This window comes from Sinocyclocheilus anshuiensis, unplaced genomic scaffold (assembly GCF_001515605.1).
Source record: "Sinocyclocheilus anshuiensis isolate Anshui unplaced genomic scaffold, SAMN03320099.WGS_v1.1 scaffold450, whole genome shotgun sequence".
In the NCBI taxonomy this organism is placed as follows: Eukaryota; Metazoa; Chordata; class Actinopteri; order Cypriniformes; family Cyprinidae; genus Sinocyclocheilus; species Sinocyclocheilus anshuiensis.
In genome coordinates this window covers 407,790-425,782 of record NW_015546056.1, presented here as the reverse complement: position 1 = coordinate 425,782, position 17,993 = coordinate 407,790, and the positions used below count along the sequence as shown (strand labels likewise).

At 36.7% G+C, this 17,993-nt stretch overlaps 2 protein-coding genes and 1 long non-coding RNA gene across 3 annotated transcripts in view; 1 reads left to right on the top strand and 2 right to left on the bottom strand.

The window, feature by feature from the left end:
* The window catches only part of LOC107699295 (pleckstrin homology domain-containing family H member 2-like), a 22,353-nt gene extending 19,686 nt beyond the window's left edge, over nucleotides 1-2,667 (bottom strand). The window contains exon 1 of the mRNA XM_016500507.1: nucleotides 2,466-2,667. Coding sequence (XP_016355993.1) covers nucleotides 2,466-2,667 — 202 coding nt within the window. The remainder of the gene's footprint in view (nucleotides 1-2,465) is intronic.
* A 1,226-nt stretch (nucleotides 2,668-3,893) lies between these two features.
* Nucleotides 3,894-14,301, bottom strand: LOC107699296 (uncharacterized). Its single transcript, XR_001635449.1, has 3 exons — nucleotides 14,149-14,301; nucleotides 11,873-12,010; nucleotides 3,894-3,956 (listed from the first exon to the last, which is right to left on the bottom strand). It is a non-coding gene; the product is annotated as an uncharacterized LOC107699296 (long non-coding RNA).
* Nucleotides 14,302-14,601: 300 nt separating this feature from the next.
* The window catches only part of LOC107699273 (THADA armadillo repeat containing), an 87,652-nt gene continuing 84,260 nt past the window's right edge, over nucleotides 14,602-17,993 (top strand). Inside the window, exons 1-10 of the mRNA XM_016500484.1 lie at nucleotides 14,602-14,645; nucleotides 14,757-14,854; nucleotides 14,924-15,030; nucleotides 15,128-15,261; nucleotides 15,397-15,545; nucleotides 16,114-16,146; nucleotides 16,252-16,300; nucleotides 16,440-16,636; nucleotides 16,774-16,868; nucleotides 16,975-17,198. Of these exons, the coding sequence (XP_016355970.1) occupies nucleotides 14,611-14,645; nucleotides 14,757-14,854; nucleotides 14,924-15,030; nucleotides 15,128-15,261; nucleotides 15,397-15,545; nucleotides 16,114-16,146; nucleotides 16,252-16,300; nucleotides 16,440-16,636; nucleotides 16,774-16,868; nucleotides 16,975-17,198 (1,121 nt within the window). The 5' untranslated portion in view covers nucleotides 14,602-14,610. The remainder of the gene's footprint in view (nucleotides 14,646-14,756; nucleotides 14,855-14,923; nucleotides 15,031-15,127; nucleotides 15,262-15,396; nucleotides 15,546-16,113; nucleotides 16,147-16,251; nucleotides 16,301-16,439; nucleotides 16,637-16,773; nucleotides 16,869-16,974; nucleotides 17,199-17,993) is intronic.

The following is a 17,993-nucleotide window of genomic DNA, read 5'->3' as shown; positions in this document are numbered from 1 at the left end:
GATGCAAAGCTGAATTTTCAGCATCATTACTCTAGTCTTCAGTGTCACATGATCCTTCAGAAATCATTCTAAAGCCCTATTCGAATGGGATTAGTATTATCTGGGGACCTCGTGTGATTTAAAATGACCCCCTACATCCACATCTGTGCATTCGCACAGAATAAGCGAAGCCTGTGACTTATCTCCCGGATATGATGTCAAGGCTTTGCGTAACATTACATATCACAAACAGAAGAATGTTCCTTGCCACATGCTACCAGTGGCGTAGCGTCTGGGTATGCAGGTGCATATGGGCCCGGGCAGTTTGGGGGCCCGCCGAGCTGGGGGAACTTTTAATTGAAACGTGGGAACGAATAGAGCCCTGCATGGGCCCGGCCCTTGTCCAACAGCTTATGAGAATTCTCGGCCCGAGTCCGACTGGATACGTGACTTTTTTCTCTCTCTCTTCCCCATTACACAGCTATTAAAATAGTTCCGTTTTGGTTTTTAATGGCAAAGTGGTCATATTTCTTTTTGTTTCTTTATTAAGTTAATTTAGAAATATGTTTGGAACATTTTATGTTTGTTAAATTCAAGTTTTTGTTTTTTAAAGGAACGACCAAGTGGCAGCGGCAGACAGTGAGTTGAGCATTATGTTTGATCAATTTAGCCTTCTCAAACCAACACGACTTGCCTAAAATAGACATAAAACACTTCATGCATTTCACAAAATTAATTTAAACATTTAACCTAAATAAATGAGCGCTGTTAGGCACATATCCAATCAAGTTTGTGTGGAGAGTGGAAGCTAAAGTGCGCTATGCAGGACATGGAGGCGCCAGGGCGATCACTTGCATTTATTTTTTTTTGATAACAGTGGAAACTCAAAAATACGCCATCATTTTTACTCATAAAGTTAAGAGTATACATCATTCGGAACTGCAAATGGTCTACTTGTATTTGTGTGTACTCACAATATCAACAAAATCTTGTGCTTTTGTAAAATAAGGAAAACAAACAGGATGCGCTTTCTGTCGTCTTGGTCTTGCGCAGGAGCGCTTCACCGACATGATAAATATATCTATAGAATGCTTTAGATTACTATTTTAAAACAAAATAATTCAAATCGAAAACAAAAACTTTTTCATTATGTAATCCGTGCATTTCTCTCTAAAGGCACGTCCAATGAGGAGATGGCGAGTCAGGTTCATTCATTTTTGCAACATTGACTCAAAAAACATTAGTTTATTAACAAATAATTCAAATATTGCCTCACTATTTTTAAAAAAAAATTTTTTTTATTTTTTTTTTTGGGCCGCTGTGCCAAAATTGTATTTGCATTCAGTAGCCTGTACGGCAGCATTTTTGTGCCACGTTTAAAATTAAATAAATAAATAAGATTAACGTCATAATATTTTATGAATAAGTCAAAATTACGATAATAAAATCATGTTATATTGCGTGAAGTTCATGTGAAAATTCCACATATATATATATATAAAAAAAAGTCTGTGCTACAAATTAAAGAGCGTAAAAAGACGTTTATTGTTTGTATGTTATCATAAAATTGACAGAAGGCTGAGACTTTGTAGTAACAAACCACAAAGCTGCGATTATTGGGTGGCTTGCGTGCTACAAATAATGAATGGACTTGAAAACTTTAATCATTTCCAAGCATTAGCCTAGACTTTAAATAAAACAGCTTGTGAATAGTCACGATTCACGTAACGTTATTTACTTCAGAAAAAGCAACAATAGGGACTAAGTTAAGTTAACCGAGTTGGAGCCCATAACGTTTGGGGGGGTCCATACAATGTTTTTTGCATATGGGCCCGGGGCTGACTCGCTACGCCACCGCATGCTACTATACATGTCATCCATCTCCAACTAATCATTCTTTTTGTTTTCTCTCTTCTGATGGTTTTCAGCTTTCTCTTTCTGCAAATTGTATAGTTGTATGGTGTATAGCGATAATGACCCAGCACCCAAAATACTACCAAAACAATCCAACGCAGCCTCCATTCTACGCGAAAGATGGATAAAAAGGTGCACCGCGCAGGAAACAAAAACCTAGAAAAAAATTATATATCCGGCCCCGCAAAATCCTGGCCAAATTACAGAGATGCCGATTCGCACGGGACTAATATTATCACAGGATCTCGGTGTTTGGCGAAATATGGTAGGTCATTTGCGGGGGAATTTTTACTTTACAAATTACAGACATGGCCGATTCGCACGGGATTAAGATCACAGACAACCTCCGCAATTATTACAAATGACTAGAGGTCACCAGGTAATACTAATCCAGTGCGAATAGGGCTTTAACATACTGATTTGCTGCTCAAGAAACATTTATTATCTTAATTTTTATTCTAATTTATTATTCTTAATTTCTTCCCAGCCTTGTTGCATCTCGGTCAAACTCAACAGATTCTGAACGAATACTTTCAGTCAAAGAGCTACAGATATCATATCAGTCTTCTGACCAGTAGAGGGTCTCCTGCAGTCTGTGTGTGTGGGCTCACGATCCGGCTGGGTGCTGACGCTCTTCTGGGATGGCTCTGGGCCCGTCAGTACCTGAGGGCTCTTCCCTCTGATTTGAAAACAGCCAAAAGTCAGACTGCTGAGCCGCTGGGCCTCATCCACATTGGACTGGATTGAACCACCAGAACCCAAAGTCAGCTCCATGGCTAAAACACAACACAAAAGCATGACACTTAATAGCTCCATTCCATCACTGGAAAAATTTCCTGTATATTTTTTAAACTTATGCTGTGCTTGTTAGCCCAATTCCTGTTATTTATTTATTTGCATATTACGTTATATATTTATTTATTTTCTGTTGTTTAGCTTGTATTCCTTGCTTTGTATATAAAAACTGAAAATAAAAAAAATATATAAAAAAAATAACAAAGCACATTGCATTATGGGATAAATGCAGTGTGCTTTGTTTTATACTGCGGACCGTGTACAGTGTGCACAATTATAATATGCATGCTACATACTCATTCTCGCTCATACTTTTTACATAGTGTTTGTTTAAGTCATGGTTTTGATGAAAAATTTCTTTGACAGGCCTAACACTGGACATACTGCAGAACTAAATGAATCGCGATTTGTTGAGCATCTCAACCGATTTGAATCGTCACATATTTGAATCGATTTTCAACCGGCTCGCAGTTAATCGTTACATCCCTAGTGTTTTAATATTACTCTGTTCATAGATCTTTTTAGATGGATCTTTTTAGGTCGAGTAGAATCTGTGATCTCGCTGCAATACGCGGTGTTTTCCACCACCTGGCATCCCGGGGAGTCGAAATACTATTGAGTAAATTGGCAGTGGGCAGACCAAAACAAAAACAGACATGGAACCACATTTCAAAACAGAATAACTGTAGCACTGCTTTTTTGGAGAAACAAGTATGTAAACTTAGCATGTTACCTAAATATTTGCAAACACATTTTGGTATTTGTATGCTTTAGTACAGTCAAAAAATTTACATACAGCACCTTTAATAAAGGAACATTGTCTATTTCCAAGGTGTTCACATTATTTTGTCCAACCTCTGTGAATGATTAATATAAATTATAATATAGTTTTGTTGAAATTATGCTTTAAATGTTGTCACCTGACCATTTTACTCCCAATAAAATGGCGTTTAATAATTTGAGGCATTTTAGTTGATAATAATATGCAAAATGATGAAAACTTTGACAAACCATAATAAAATATATTTTTGTCAAGAAATATTTTCATATACATTTGTTACATTACATTAGTATTAATTGTACCTAAAGAATCAAATCATTTAGCAAGCCATTTAGGTAAAGAATCATAATTGAAATAAATCATTGTCAGTGCAAATATTCCTAACATCGGATGAAATGTCCAAGAGAGTGTTATTAGTATTTACCTGCTGGCTGGCCTCATATGCTCGACGCTCTGCTTCCAGTACCTGCGTCTCCAGCTGCTGCATCTGAGAGAGCGAGAAGTAATGTTTAAATGAATGGGCAAATGAGCAGTGCTTGTGCATGAATATGTATAAACATGAGAATTATTAAAAGTCTACATCAAAATTTTCCTCATGCATAACATTTTCCAAGCATCACTGGGGAGAATAAGTCAGCTGGTTTTGTAAACAAATATCCTTCTTTGCTGGGATTTTATCTTTTTAAAGAATGTATTCGTCTCATATTGCCAGGAATACAGCATATCCATTTGCAAATCATTTTTACCATAGTTAATTAACATTACTGTTAATGTTATTCCTTAAAGCCTTTTATTTATTTATTTTTTTCAGACGAAAAGACCATGAGAAAAAAATTGTTTATAAAGTTAAGGAAACTCAAAAAAGCTACTATCTAAGCAAAAACATTTCCCCAAAAACTGAAGCTGTGTTGTATTGGTTTCATGTTTGGACTGTATTGTATGTGTATAATGTCACAAAAAAAAAAAAAAAAGGTAAACCAGAGGTAATGATTTAGTTGCCGGTCATTTTGACGATTGTTTCCTGTGATCAGATTCAGTGAAATTTCAGGGAATTTTGACCACTGTATTTCCAATCCTCATATTTTCAAGTTAATCTCTATTATAAATTCCTTAATCCACTTGCCAGTGTCATAGAAGTCTCACTCCACGCATTCTGTGGCTTAGTTGTGGTCATCAGATTGGAGTTTGCTGAATAGGTCTTGGAGACTGAATGTGGACCACTACTAAAAATGTATTATATTTAAAAAAAAATTTTTTTCCATCACATGTCATAACACTCAAATACTAACATAGTGAAAAATAAATATTTTTTAATTGAATATATACACAGACACAGTATATATAAACTTTTTATTTTTAAAATATTTTATTTTTATTTTATTTTTAAAATATTTAATATATTTAAATTTTTTTTTTATTAATTTTGGTAATGAGAATTTAGAGGTTGCCTATTTGTCATAAAAAAGAGAGAATTCTGAGAATTATGCTTAAAATATTTTGTTGTTAGACAAAAAATATATTTAAGGTGCCATTTTTAATCACTTTGCAAAAACCATTGACATATTACTATAGCATATGCACGTCACAATTTATTAAATATATAATTATTTTTCACATTACAGTACTGACAAGTAATTTTTATTGCATTGTGGTAATGACAAAATTAGGGGGTGCCTAATTGTCAAAAAAAAAATAAATCAATGTCTATAAATTTGCTTTTCGACAATTTTATGTCATATCCTTTATTATAACTGAGCATTATTTTAAGATAAAAAAAGTATATTTATGTGGAAAGGTGCAACATTTTTTGGCTTTCTTTTTGGTGCTCTGTCAATATGCATAAAAACCCAAATACTACTAATAATATTTAATATATCATTATTTTTCACATTAGAGTATTGAAAATATCAATTTCATCGGATAACGTTAATGGACGGAATTTTTTTTAATGTAACTATTTTGTCTTATTTATGTCTTTTTGATTTTGGGGTTGAATTAACATGATAAACATAGCACCATACAAAATTAGTGAGGTTAAACTTGCTTGATCGGTGTTATGCGCTTGTTTCTGCTTTGGCAGGAGCTCCATCAGCAACCTGTTTCTCTTCATACAGTTCCCAAAGGAGAACAGACAAATATGACCTAACACACTGCTAATAGTTTTCCACTGAACGCCATACGCCAACGCCATGTGTTTTTATGCATCTGTGTGTGTATGTGACCCAATGATATTCTGATCTTTCTAACAGCCTCTTTTCTTTACAAGCCTCCATCATTAAAGATGTTTAATAAGTTCCAACACACAAAAGCACTATTGACAAAACAATCTTAATGCTGACTCTGGAACAGTCCTGTCCATGTTCTGCTCTAGTTCTTAAGTTAAAGCAGATTTGGTTGGATTTGTTAATGGTGCATTAGTCAGATCCTGATGAATGACGTAAATCACTGATTCGCAGATGGAAGTTAAAAAGATTTCACAGACTCTGGTTAATTTTGCATGATAGAAGTCTATTGATATTCAAGGTTTAGTAAGCCAACGCCTACCGGACTAAACCAAAGGGTGTGTCCACCAAAACACACTGATGGTCAGAAATACATCACACACTCATTATCTCTGTTGTCCACACACACAGCCACTATCCCCACAGACTATTCATACACATAAGCTTAATGTGGAACTAACTACATATGTGTTTATACTGCAACAACCACACACACACACACACACACACACACACACACACACATAACCTTAATGTGGAACTAACTACAGATACGTTTATACCAACACACACACACACACACTGTACACACGGGTACACAGTACACACCACACAGTACACACCCAGCCTCATCTGTGGTCAAGCTGGTCCACCACTGCCCAACGGTGCAGATATAGAAAATAAAAAATAGCAGAGTAATTACAGACTGTTCTGAGAACAGCTGCACAAACCCAGAAAGACGGTTCAGCCACAGGTTAGCGCTACATATTAACACATGCTGTTTTCTAAAGGCCATCATTGAACCTGACTTGGTGAAGACTTGGTGCTTAAATCGCCAATGAACACCTGTGTGTGCTTAGTGACCATTTGATGCATCTGATTGCCTGGTGCTACATACACCAACATTCACATTTTTTTATTTATTTTTTTTAAAGAAATGAATGCTTTTATTCAGCAAATATGCATTACACTGATCAAAAAGGACAGACATTTATAATGTATTTCTAAATACATTTCAAATAAATGCTGAGCAGTAAATCAGGATACTAGATTGATTTCTGAAGGATCATGTGACACTGAAGACTGATGCTGAAAATTCAGCTTTGCATCACAGGAATAAATTGCATTTTAAAAACGTTGTTGTTTAAAGTTGTTTAAAATTGAAATAATATTTCACAATATTACTGTTTTACTGCTAAAAAAAAGTAGCCTTAGTGAGCAGAATGGACTTTACAACACTAAACATTAAAAAAATTCTTAAAACCCCTAAACTTTTGAATGGTTGTATAACTTCAGGTTGTCTGGGTAACTGACATTGTGATTAAAAGTTGTCAAAACTTTTAAAAGATACTATTTTTTTCCCCCACATTTAGCAGCAATATTGACCAATAAAAAAGCCTATTCCACTTAAGTTTTTGACTGATCTGCATTGTCAGTCCGACTTGGTACTCTGACACTTCAAACAATTCAGTACGCAAGTGAGCAGTCTAAATGATTCAGAATGAATCACAAACTGATTCAGTGATTTTGCTTACTCATTTGGACATTTATAAATGATAGAACATGGCCAGGAATGAATAAGTCTTAAATTGTGGCCACAATATATCTAGTTTTTCTTCTTCATGTCATCTGCAGGGCTCCATACAAAAGTGCATTGTTCTGTTTGACCAGGAGATGGTGCTCTAGGAGGACAATGGAGTGATTTGAAGCAACAAAGTGACCAGAATCATTCATTTTCAAAGATATATGTGACCATGGACCACAAAACCAGTCATTAGGGTCAATTTTTTGATATTGAGATTTATACATCTTCTGAAAACTGAATAAATAAGCTTTCTGTTGATGTATGGTTTGTTAAGATAGGACAATATTTGGCCGAGATACAACTATTTGAAAATCTGGAATCTGAGGGTGCAAAAAAAAAAGAACAAATCAAAATATTGAGAAAATTGTCCAAATGAAGTTCTTAGCAATGCACATTACTAATCAAAAAATAAGTTTTGATATATTTACGGTAGGAAATTTACTAAATATCTTCATGGAACATGATCTTTATTTAATATCCTAATGATTTTTGGCATAAAAGAAAAATCGATCATTTTGACCCATGCAATGTATTTTTTGGTTATTGCTACAAATATCCCCGTGCTACTTAAGACTGGTTTTGTGCTCCAGGGTCACATATGGCAAATACTGGTGAAACAAGCAATAGAGACTGCTGATAATGCGACAAAGCTGAACAGAGCTCAACTTTATGTAAATGAGTGGTGACGTGGTGGTGACGGCCAATGGGGGTGCTGTAAACCAAAACAAACCAAAAACCTTCATGGATGCTTTCATCAGTTTGCACATGTAGACTTCACATTTCCATCAACAGCTCTTTGAATCTTCTACAATCCCCCTCACTTCTCTGCTCCATATGCTCCTGGCTACAGTCAGTCTTCCATTCCATGCATTCCATCCTCGGCCTTCTGTGGCCGGCCCGCCCTGCACGCCTCATCCAGCCTCCCTCCACAAGACAGCTCACAAAGCCTGTCTGTGTGACAGCCTTCACTGCACCACGGCTCCAAATTCCCCAGCGTCACCCGGCCTCTGCTCCACACTGCACTCATCTGTGTCCTGCAGCAGCACACTGTATACTACAGAAGCTCGCGTTTCCATTCTAGTAGAATCCATTGCTTTAGTTAGCATTGAAATACATATTTAGATGGTTATTTATTATGGGGCTAAATTCTGAAATACCATAAAACTTTTTTATTTCACATATGTGACCCTGGACCACAAAACCAGTCTCAAGTCGCACAGGTATATTTGCAGCAATAGCCAACAATACATTGTATGGTACAAAAATCTGAGGGTGTCGAGCGGAGCGCTAACCTACAACAGATTCCTGCTTCACATAATGTGCTCTCAGTGTGAGAACACAAGTTCATATGTATTTGATTGCACTTGAAAGTTGCCCATATTTTTACCATAATGGTTTAAAAGAAAGGTTTGCATCTGTTCATAAGCAGGATATGGTGTAGTCTTCATGTGCGCCTTTGTGACATTCTTTGAGGATGGCTCACAGCGAAAGTTCGTTACTTTTTTGAGTTTCTTTGCATGAAGAGCAATTGCTGTCCAAGTTTGGCTGATTAATTTAAACTTCACCAAACAGGATGTAAACCAGGGGAGAAAATGACCTACATTTCTCCCAACAAACCACACTTGGATTAGCATATATGTGTTTTTTTGTGTATGTATTTAGCATGCTAACTTCCTGTATAGCACGAGGCCAGGCATTTCCTCCCTTGGGAGTCTCAGTGATTAAAGGATAGTTTGTTTTGCCACAGTTCGTCTGTCTCTCTCCATCTCATTTTACTCCCTCTCTTTCCCTTTCACTCTTATACCTTCTTACCCGTTCTACAAGACGTGTAAAATTACAAAAACATTTTCAAAATTATAGTTTGAGACAACCCACTGATTAGAGAGATAAATAGGGTCCACTGTCCCGAATCAGATACGTTTCTTAGGGGGTGATGGCCTGCATGTGTACGTAAAGCAATATAAAAAAGACGGAATACAATAATATCTTTTGACAGATAAACAGGCTAAATATGTGTAACATTTTATACAACAGTTAGTTCCAATATATATTCATTCATATTTCAGATAGACTATCAGTCTGTGAGGAATTTCTTTCTCTGCAGGTTACATCATTACATCAGTAGGTCATTTGAATCACTTTGAACTGATTCATTCAAAAATACTGATTCACTGTGGAACAAAACATCTGACTGTCTTTATAAGTGAGTCATTGAACAATATCGACACATCACTTCACAGGAAGTGGAGAGGGAAATTTAAAGCAATTTGAACAACTGGTTCAAAAACACTGATTTATTTAAGACCGAAACAACTGACCGTCTTTATAAGTGAGTCATTGAATCATTCACTAAACCAATTAGTTCAAAAACGCTCAACAAAACAACTGAAAACAACACTCTCTTTATATTGCAATCTCATTCAAGATGTCAGAAGTCCACTTTGCAGGGCACCTACTGTCTTTATAAGTGAGTCATTTAATCATTCACTTAACCAATTTGTTCAAAACCACAGATTAATTGAGTAAAGAAACACCACTACTGTTTGTTGCTCAGAGATGGACAACTGTTAGACTTTGTTAGAACTATTTTAATTGGTGGAGCAAAAATAGACAAAGTAACTGGTAATATTATGTGTAAAATATAAGTAACTAACATTGTTGTAATATAGTTTTAATATTAACATTTTGTTTATTAAACTGCATAAAACTGTCATTTACTTGAAAATCTTAAACTGCAAATTTGTTCCAAAAGCACTGTGCTTTAAATGAGGTTAAGGCCTGCTCACTCAAAGAGCGATAACTATAAAGTTTTAATAAATAATCTAATTCTATGAGAATAGTGAAATCTGTTTATTGAGTAAATAGCAAATAACATTACTGTCAGTTTTTGTGGCCGCTAATATATTTACTGTTATAATTCTCTTTATAGTTATTGTTCTTGGTGCAAATGGGCCTTTAATTTAAAGACACAACTTAGTAGTAGTAGGTTTTAGCGTCATAGGATGCAAAAATTCTCTCCATGAAGTTGCATCTCTTAATTCACCTCCTTTAAAGAGCCATTGCTTAAAACACAGCTTTAAAAATCTATATAAACTAGTCGCCCTTTAATAGATTAGTTGGGTGGGTTGTTTGGTGACTAGTTGATCATCCTGCCCATTCCTACTTCCCCTACTTTTTTTCCACCACAGGATTAATCTCTTACATATCCACAGCTAAACTAAGCATCCCAGCTATCTGTATTTTAACAGCTTAGCTGATCCAGGACCTACAGTGAGAGACCCTATGTAAACATTTAAAGGCAGCTTTTAATTACTGCAATAAGGGATTCTGTCCACATATGCAAGGGAGGAATAATAGATGGATAATATAACAAGCCTACTGATGAAGGAATGAGAAGCAATTACAACGAGATTCTCATATGATGAAATCATACACTTGAATCAGCATCATAGGGGTTAGAGGTCACGCTTACTGAGAATGAGGTTGCATTCGAAATGACGTATTTCCCTACTATATAGCAGGCACAAAACAGTACATGTATGTGAATTCACAGTATTCATAAAATAGTACGAGACAAGTATGCAGATCACCTACTACTTCTGACAAATTCCTGAAGTACACGCTTTGCTATCCCATGAAGCCATGGGAGAGGAGTTGTGAATCAACTGACACTGGTTATTTTTGTTTTCTTTTGCACACAAAAAATATTCTCGTAGCTTCGTAAAATTACGGTTGAACCCCTGATGTCACATGGACTATTTTACAGGTGTCCTTGTGCCTTGATCGTGGTAGGACCCTTGCTGTCTATGGAGGGTCAGAAAGCTCTCGGATTTCATCAAAAATATCTTAATTTGTGTTCCGAAGATGAACGAAGGTCTTACGGGTTTGGAACGACATGAGGGTGAGTAATTAATGACAGAATTTTCATTTTTGGCTGAACTATCCCTTTAAAACTGTATGAGATTCAGTTACAAAATATTTACATTTAGTCATTTAGATAGATTTAGTCAAAATACTTTGGGGCACCAATCGTTAAAATTGCTTAAGAAAGAGCATCATCAGAATAGCTGACTATGCATTTCCTAAACTTGACCTCTCCCCAAGGGCAAGACATTTAAAGAACCCGGATACATCCTGAGTCTGTAATTCAAAGAAGATTCTGCTATCCCAGAATGCAGCAGTCTGGAGCCCTGTGGTCAGGCGTCTGTTTATATTAACCTCTAATCTGCTCTCCCTCGAGATAGGCCAAAGAAATAGGCCATGGCACGCATATACACACACAATCTTTTGTGGAAATGAAAACCAAACATGGAAATGAGCAAATACTTTAATAGGTGGCTTCTTTGCCTTTTTTAGAATTCCCTGCGATTGAGTATCTCGGCAATATAAATACAGACGGGAATTAGCAGGGCGGTGACAGTTACAGACAAATGCTGTTCTGTTATTACTTTAATAAAAGATGTCTGGGGTAGGTTGAGTTTTACTTGCTCAGCATGCGGTCTGATGTAATGATTTTTAAAGGTCCGAGAGCAGACCAGTAAGCCGAGCGCAGGGACTCAGGGACTCAGGGACCGAGACGTAGTGCGTTTGACTGACCTTTTCTGCCGTGAGCTCTCGGATCACGCTCATTTGTCCACGGAACTTGAAGAGCAGGGCCTCGAGGGCCATGCATTTCTCTTTCCACTCCCCACCTGCGCTTTCATCGCCCTCCGCCATGCCGTCACCCCTCAGGCTCTGCCACATCACACAACATGAGGAACACAGAGCTTGTAGTAGAAGACCACTCAAGAAGATAAACTATGAATCAGATGTGATATACAGCAAAACAATTATCTTGATATTTTTCAGCCTCTTCATGATATTTGATATACATCTTTGCTCTAAGCAACCATGCTTTTGACCAACCAGCCATATTTCAACATTGAAATTGTGGTTAAGATAATATTTTTTTTCAGCACTGAAAAACATTGAAACAATACTTAATGTGGTAAAAAAAAGTTAATCAAAAATCAACAATCAATCAATGTTTGTTCGCTTATGTTGAAAATGTTTAAACAATTTTGCAATATCAATGAATGTTGTTTCCTTTTGCAAAATCGAAACAAAATTCAACTGATTAAACCTTGATCCATGACGTTGAGTCACATCCGTTAAAAATAACACCCATAAACATCCATTTAAAAATAGTTTAAGCATGTATCCACATACGTAATTATTTACATGCATTTTTTACTGAAACATTGTAGTACAAGAAAAATGTCATGGAAATTAAGTGCCAAAATTGGTCCCATATCAAAAAGATGTTGAAACAACATTGCAATATCAACATTAATTTAATTTGCAATATCAAAACAAAATTCAACAGTGATTCATCTTCGATCCATGATAAATACAGACTGACACCTCAAAATAATCATCATCAAGAGTTGCAAAATTGAATTCTTTTAACATTTGGACAAAATAATCTGTCTCCTCCTTTCTGCAAAAATATGCTTCTTCCACAGTTTGGGGTTTCACAGCTTCCCATGTTTCACAGAACTCATAATTACATTCGTTTGGACACGCACAGATGTAAATGGACAGTGAATATTCTGAATAGGATGTTTATTTGATACAGAATTCTGATTAGGTGTATGCCAGCTGTCAATATTAACTGAAATTTTCATATAGCTGTATGACATCTGAGATAAATTTGAACTTTAATCAGTTGGAAAGAAACTGTATTGGATGGAAAGAGAGGCAGTGAAACATTCTTGATCTCGAATGGCAAAAGTAAGTGTTTGAGGGCCAGGCACGCAGAGCCCTGGACAAACTGACCACCACTACAAAAACAAACCCTACCAGCCAGCACTGATGCACCATCATCACACTTTTCCAGCATACAATTTTAATTATGAAAAACATGTGTCAACTGATGTAAAGCAGGTGGGGGGAAGCACAACAGCAATGTGTGAGTGAACACATTTCACTACTAACTCTTGGCTATAATAAGCTCTAATTATAGCATTGGCATGGGCACAAAGAGAGTGTAAACATGTGCTGAGCTCAGTTAAGCTGTCCTGGTAAATAAGACTGAGGGTTTGAATCTTGACCAATGTGGATAAAATCAACATGTTTTACTGTGGAACTAACTTCTTAAGAGGAAAATGTAGGGAAAGTGAGCCAAAGTGGATAACAGGGTCATTATGTAGATCTAGAATACAAGGATGTGTACATGGAAGATCAGGAATTTTATATATACTGCAGTATGTGAGGAAAATGCTCCTTTCCATGAAAAGTAGATCCAATATGATACACATATAATGCATATGTTGTGAATTTCACTGTTGAGACCAGGTATGAATTTCCATCTCAGGAGTCAGTGATCCTGGTTCTGGCTCTATTAAATGTTCTGTCAGTTTCACTACATAACACAGATCAAATATACAGTGATTCAACATAACATTATATATAGTACATACAAATTTTAACCTAACCAAAAACAGTCTATGGGTATGTTTTATGTTAACTGTCTATATACCATTTAGCTGCAGTTAGTGACAGAATGATGGTGCCCTAGGTATAATTACTGGAGTTGTATTCATGAAAATTAATAGAATAGAACAGAATAGAATGATTTAATATGAACTGAATTTCAGTTATATCAAATGTAATAATTTCAAACGTATTCAATATATGAAGCTTTTCATTTTCAAAATCACTTTTAAAACAATCAACAAAGTACATAATATAGGCTACATTTAATTTTAGAATCTATTTTCATCTAAATATATAATATAGAACTTTCATATTTGAATAAGTAGAAATAGAAACGTCAATACTTTAATATCGTATTCCCTTTTTTTGTTAATAGTTAAAGATTTTATCCTTACCTGGCAATCAGTGTTACAGTGCTGAAGATGGAACTGGTTTCACACCATAATAAAAATAATATTCCGTCTGGTCGTAGTCGTTATTGCACTAATGACCTAATTATGATATAAAGAGCGACCGTTTTCTTGCACAAAGTTGTCACTCCAGCATCGTCCTGTGGAAGTGGGCGGGCATGGGGATGTCATGTCTGATTGACTTTATCGTGGACCAATCACGCATCAGAAGCATTCTGCGTGAACCAATCATCTTTGTGCTGGGCGGACCTCCAGCGCGACTCCGGAATTGACGCGTCACACGTGTATGTTATGTTGCTGTGGAAATACTTATTTCTACATGCAGAGTTGAACCTTTTCACCGTTACCTGCTTTGTTACAAAGGTATGACAATATATTTTCATGTTTTAGAATGTTTTGAATGTGTAGTAGAACGGGGTGTTCGGTGTGGACGAGAATGTGATATAAATGGCTGGAGGAAACAGTAACGTGACTAGCACTAGGTAACGTTAGGTTGAGCCAGAGCTCTTATAACTTCCTTAACTTGATCTTCAGCACTTGTTGTATGATCGCTGTAAGTAATTATACAACTAATTTATGATACACATCTGCAGTTGTTGTTATGTCTCAGATCTAGTCATGGTTGTGAAGAAGAAAGCACCTAAAGTGGAGGCTGTAGCTGTGGATGATGTCAAGCTGAAGAGCCTGACAGGTGAGTGACAGAAATCAACTTGTAGTGGTTGTGCATACGTTACCTGTAATATTTAATTCGTTCTTTCAGATTCCCTGTCTGTGGAGGGGGATAGTAGATCCACAGAGCTAGCTCGGGTTCTGAAGGACAGTTTATCGTCCTCTGACCCGGTTGAGCAGATCCAGCTCATCTCTAAGGTTGGTCTGCATCACATTCATCATAAATATCTTCACTGAGTTATACTGAATGTACTGTAATCGCACAGACCTTCATTGGTTTGTATGTTGACTGCAGGCAGGCGTCCTGTTGGAGCAGTTGAGAGAGGACGAGTGCACTATGGGTCCTTTACTGCAGGCTTGCATGAGCACACTTGCGTTCCTGTTTACCACACTGCCAGCTAAGAACCCTCTTAAGAGAGCCGTAGCAAGGTTCCCACATTTCTCTGTCACTCATGCTACTGGAAAATCAATAACTCTTATTTGAAAATGATTGACTTCTGTGTGCTTTGTTTACATATATTTATCTATTTAACACACTGGCATCAGCTTTTTCTTCTCTATCAGTGCACTAGGAAGTGGCCCGGATTGGCTGCAGGAGCAGACGGTTGGATGTCTGTCTGAGAGCCTGTCTTCCTGTCTCTCCTCTACGAGCACAGATCACTGCTCACACTTAACAGATAGCATCACTTCCTGTCTGGATGGCTTTAAAATCGGTATGTTTAAGTGATGTAATTTTATAAGATTGGATTGGAATCAGTAAGTTTTTTTTTTAAAGAAATTAATACTTTTATTCAGCAAGGATGCATCAAAATTGACACTAAATGCAGTTATAATGCTGCAAAATATTTCTACTTTAAATAAAAATAAAAGTGCTTTTAAATGTTCTATTTATCAAAAAAAAAAACATTTTCCAGAAATAAATATATCGTGATATCAATTTTGGCCATATCGTCCAGCCCTATTCAATATAAGAAATGTTTCTTGTGCATCAAATCAGCATATTAGAATGATTTCTGAAGGATCATGCGACACTGAAGACAAAGCTTCAGAAGTAATGTTGCTGGAAATTCAGCTTTGCATCACAGGAATAAATTACATTTTAAAGTATATTCAAATACAAAAAAGTTGTTTTCAATTGTAATAATATTTCACAGTATTACTGTTTTTAAAGTTACTTAAACATTACTTGTTTAAAAAGTGAGACTTCGTGTGCATAAGACACTTTTTTCCAACCCCAAGCAGTTTTACATTTTTTTAAAAATTGTTCTGTTTGTTTTACAGGTGAGAAATGTGTTCACCATTTGCTAATAGAAGGTTAGTATACAAGTTAAATAATTTAATGCTGTATCTTTGGTTTTCTCTGCTCTTTTACAAGTTCTGTCACTGATTTTTATTTTTATTTTTTTTTTAATCTCATAGTGCTCCAGTTCTTCCAAAGGACATTCGATTATTATGTGGAGCAGAACAGGTAAAGTTTTCCCTGTTGTACTGTATAATGTGCTGTATGCATGGACGAAAAAGTTGCATGGATGAAATCTTGTTCCTGTTACCCAGAATTCTTGAAAAATGTCTCTAGCATGGTTTGTTGTTGTTGATTTGTTGTTCAGGGGTTTGTCTGGTCGTCATGTGGCCCAGGCTCAGCTGATGCAGTCGTGTCTGGCAGCGGTGAAGGCCTCAATGCTGGTGGTTCAGAGGTCTCAGGAACCCATCACTACTGCAGTGCTTTCAGCTTCAGATGACCAATCTGATCTACATCAGGCTCTCAGTGGACTACTCAGCTGCTATACATGCATCTTGACTGATGGTAAGGCAAAGACCCCTATATTCTTCATATGCAACTTGACATTGAGTGTGTTTGTATTTATTTACACTTTTTTTATATATATATTGTATTTATTTCTGTAAATGTTTGTATTATACTGAAGTTCTTTTCCCATCTAGAGGAGTTTGTTCAGACGGTCCAGAGCACTGCTGGGATGGCCGTTGTTTTGCTCATTAGATCTACTATTGGTAATGGAGATGATGTACCTGTCATAGTAAGTGAGAAGCAAGAAGCTTATTCTGTACTCTGTCTTAACTTGAGCTGCATTTGAATCCATTCCTGGCTGTGGAAGTGCTTTTAAGTGTGAAGCGTGTTTCTAGGTTGCGGGTCTTCTGCAGTGTTCAGTGGATGCAGGCAGCATCGCCCCTCAGTGGCTGAGACAGAGCTGCGCAGGTCTGTATGAGAGCGGCAGGCCTGCAGCTGTGGCTCTGTATCTGAGTCATGGAGCTCTGGCTATGCTCAGCTGGAGAGGAAAGACTCTTGGTCCACAGGCCGAGAAACTGCTGCTGCTCATACCTGAAGTGCTCCTGTCTCTAGATACAAGGTACTAAAGGATACCAAATGCATTCACACAAAGGACATGCAGAACTACCGATTTTAACAGTTGACAAGTCAGTGGGTTTTCTGAACGAGGGATTTGTTTGCAAAATTAAATAACTGGCACTTGCTACAGCCTAAAGAAATATTATACCTTTTAACTTAAAATACACCATAATTTTTGCTCATAAAGGTAAGAGTAATACATCATTTGGAACCACAAAGGGTCTACTTTTATTTGTGCACTCACAATATCAGCAAACGTTGCTTTTTTAGAAAACATACAGGATGCGCATTCTGCCGTCTCGGTCTCTCTGAACAGGAGCGCTTCACAAAAATGAACCGGAACTCAAATTACTACTTTAAAGGGTTAGTTCACCCAAAAATGAAAATTAGCCCATAAATTACTTACCCTCAAGTCATCCTAGGTGTATATGACTTTTTTTCTTTCAGATGAATCCAGTCGGAGTTATTTTAAAAATTGTCTTTGATCTTTCAAGCTGTTTCATGGCACTCAGTGGATGTTGCAGTGCATCAGTCCAAAAGAAGTTAAATAAAAAGCGCCCATCCATAAAAAAGTGTCTCACACGACTCCGGGGAGTGAACAAAGGCCTCCTGTAGCAAATCGATGCGTTTTTGTAAGAAAAATATCCATATTCAAAACGTAATAATCGCTTTAATGTAGCTTGCGCCAACAGTTGTACACGGAAGCAGCTCCGGGAGCATGACGTATGAGGTCAGCGTTGCGCATGCGCTGGTGAGTCTCGTGAAAACCAATGTTTGTTTACAGGAGCAAAGGAAG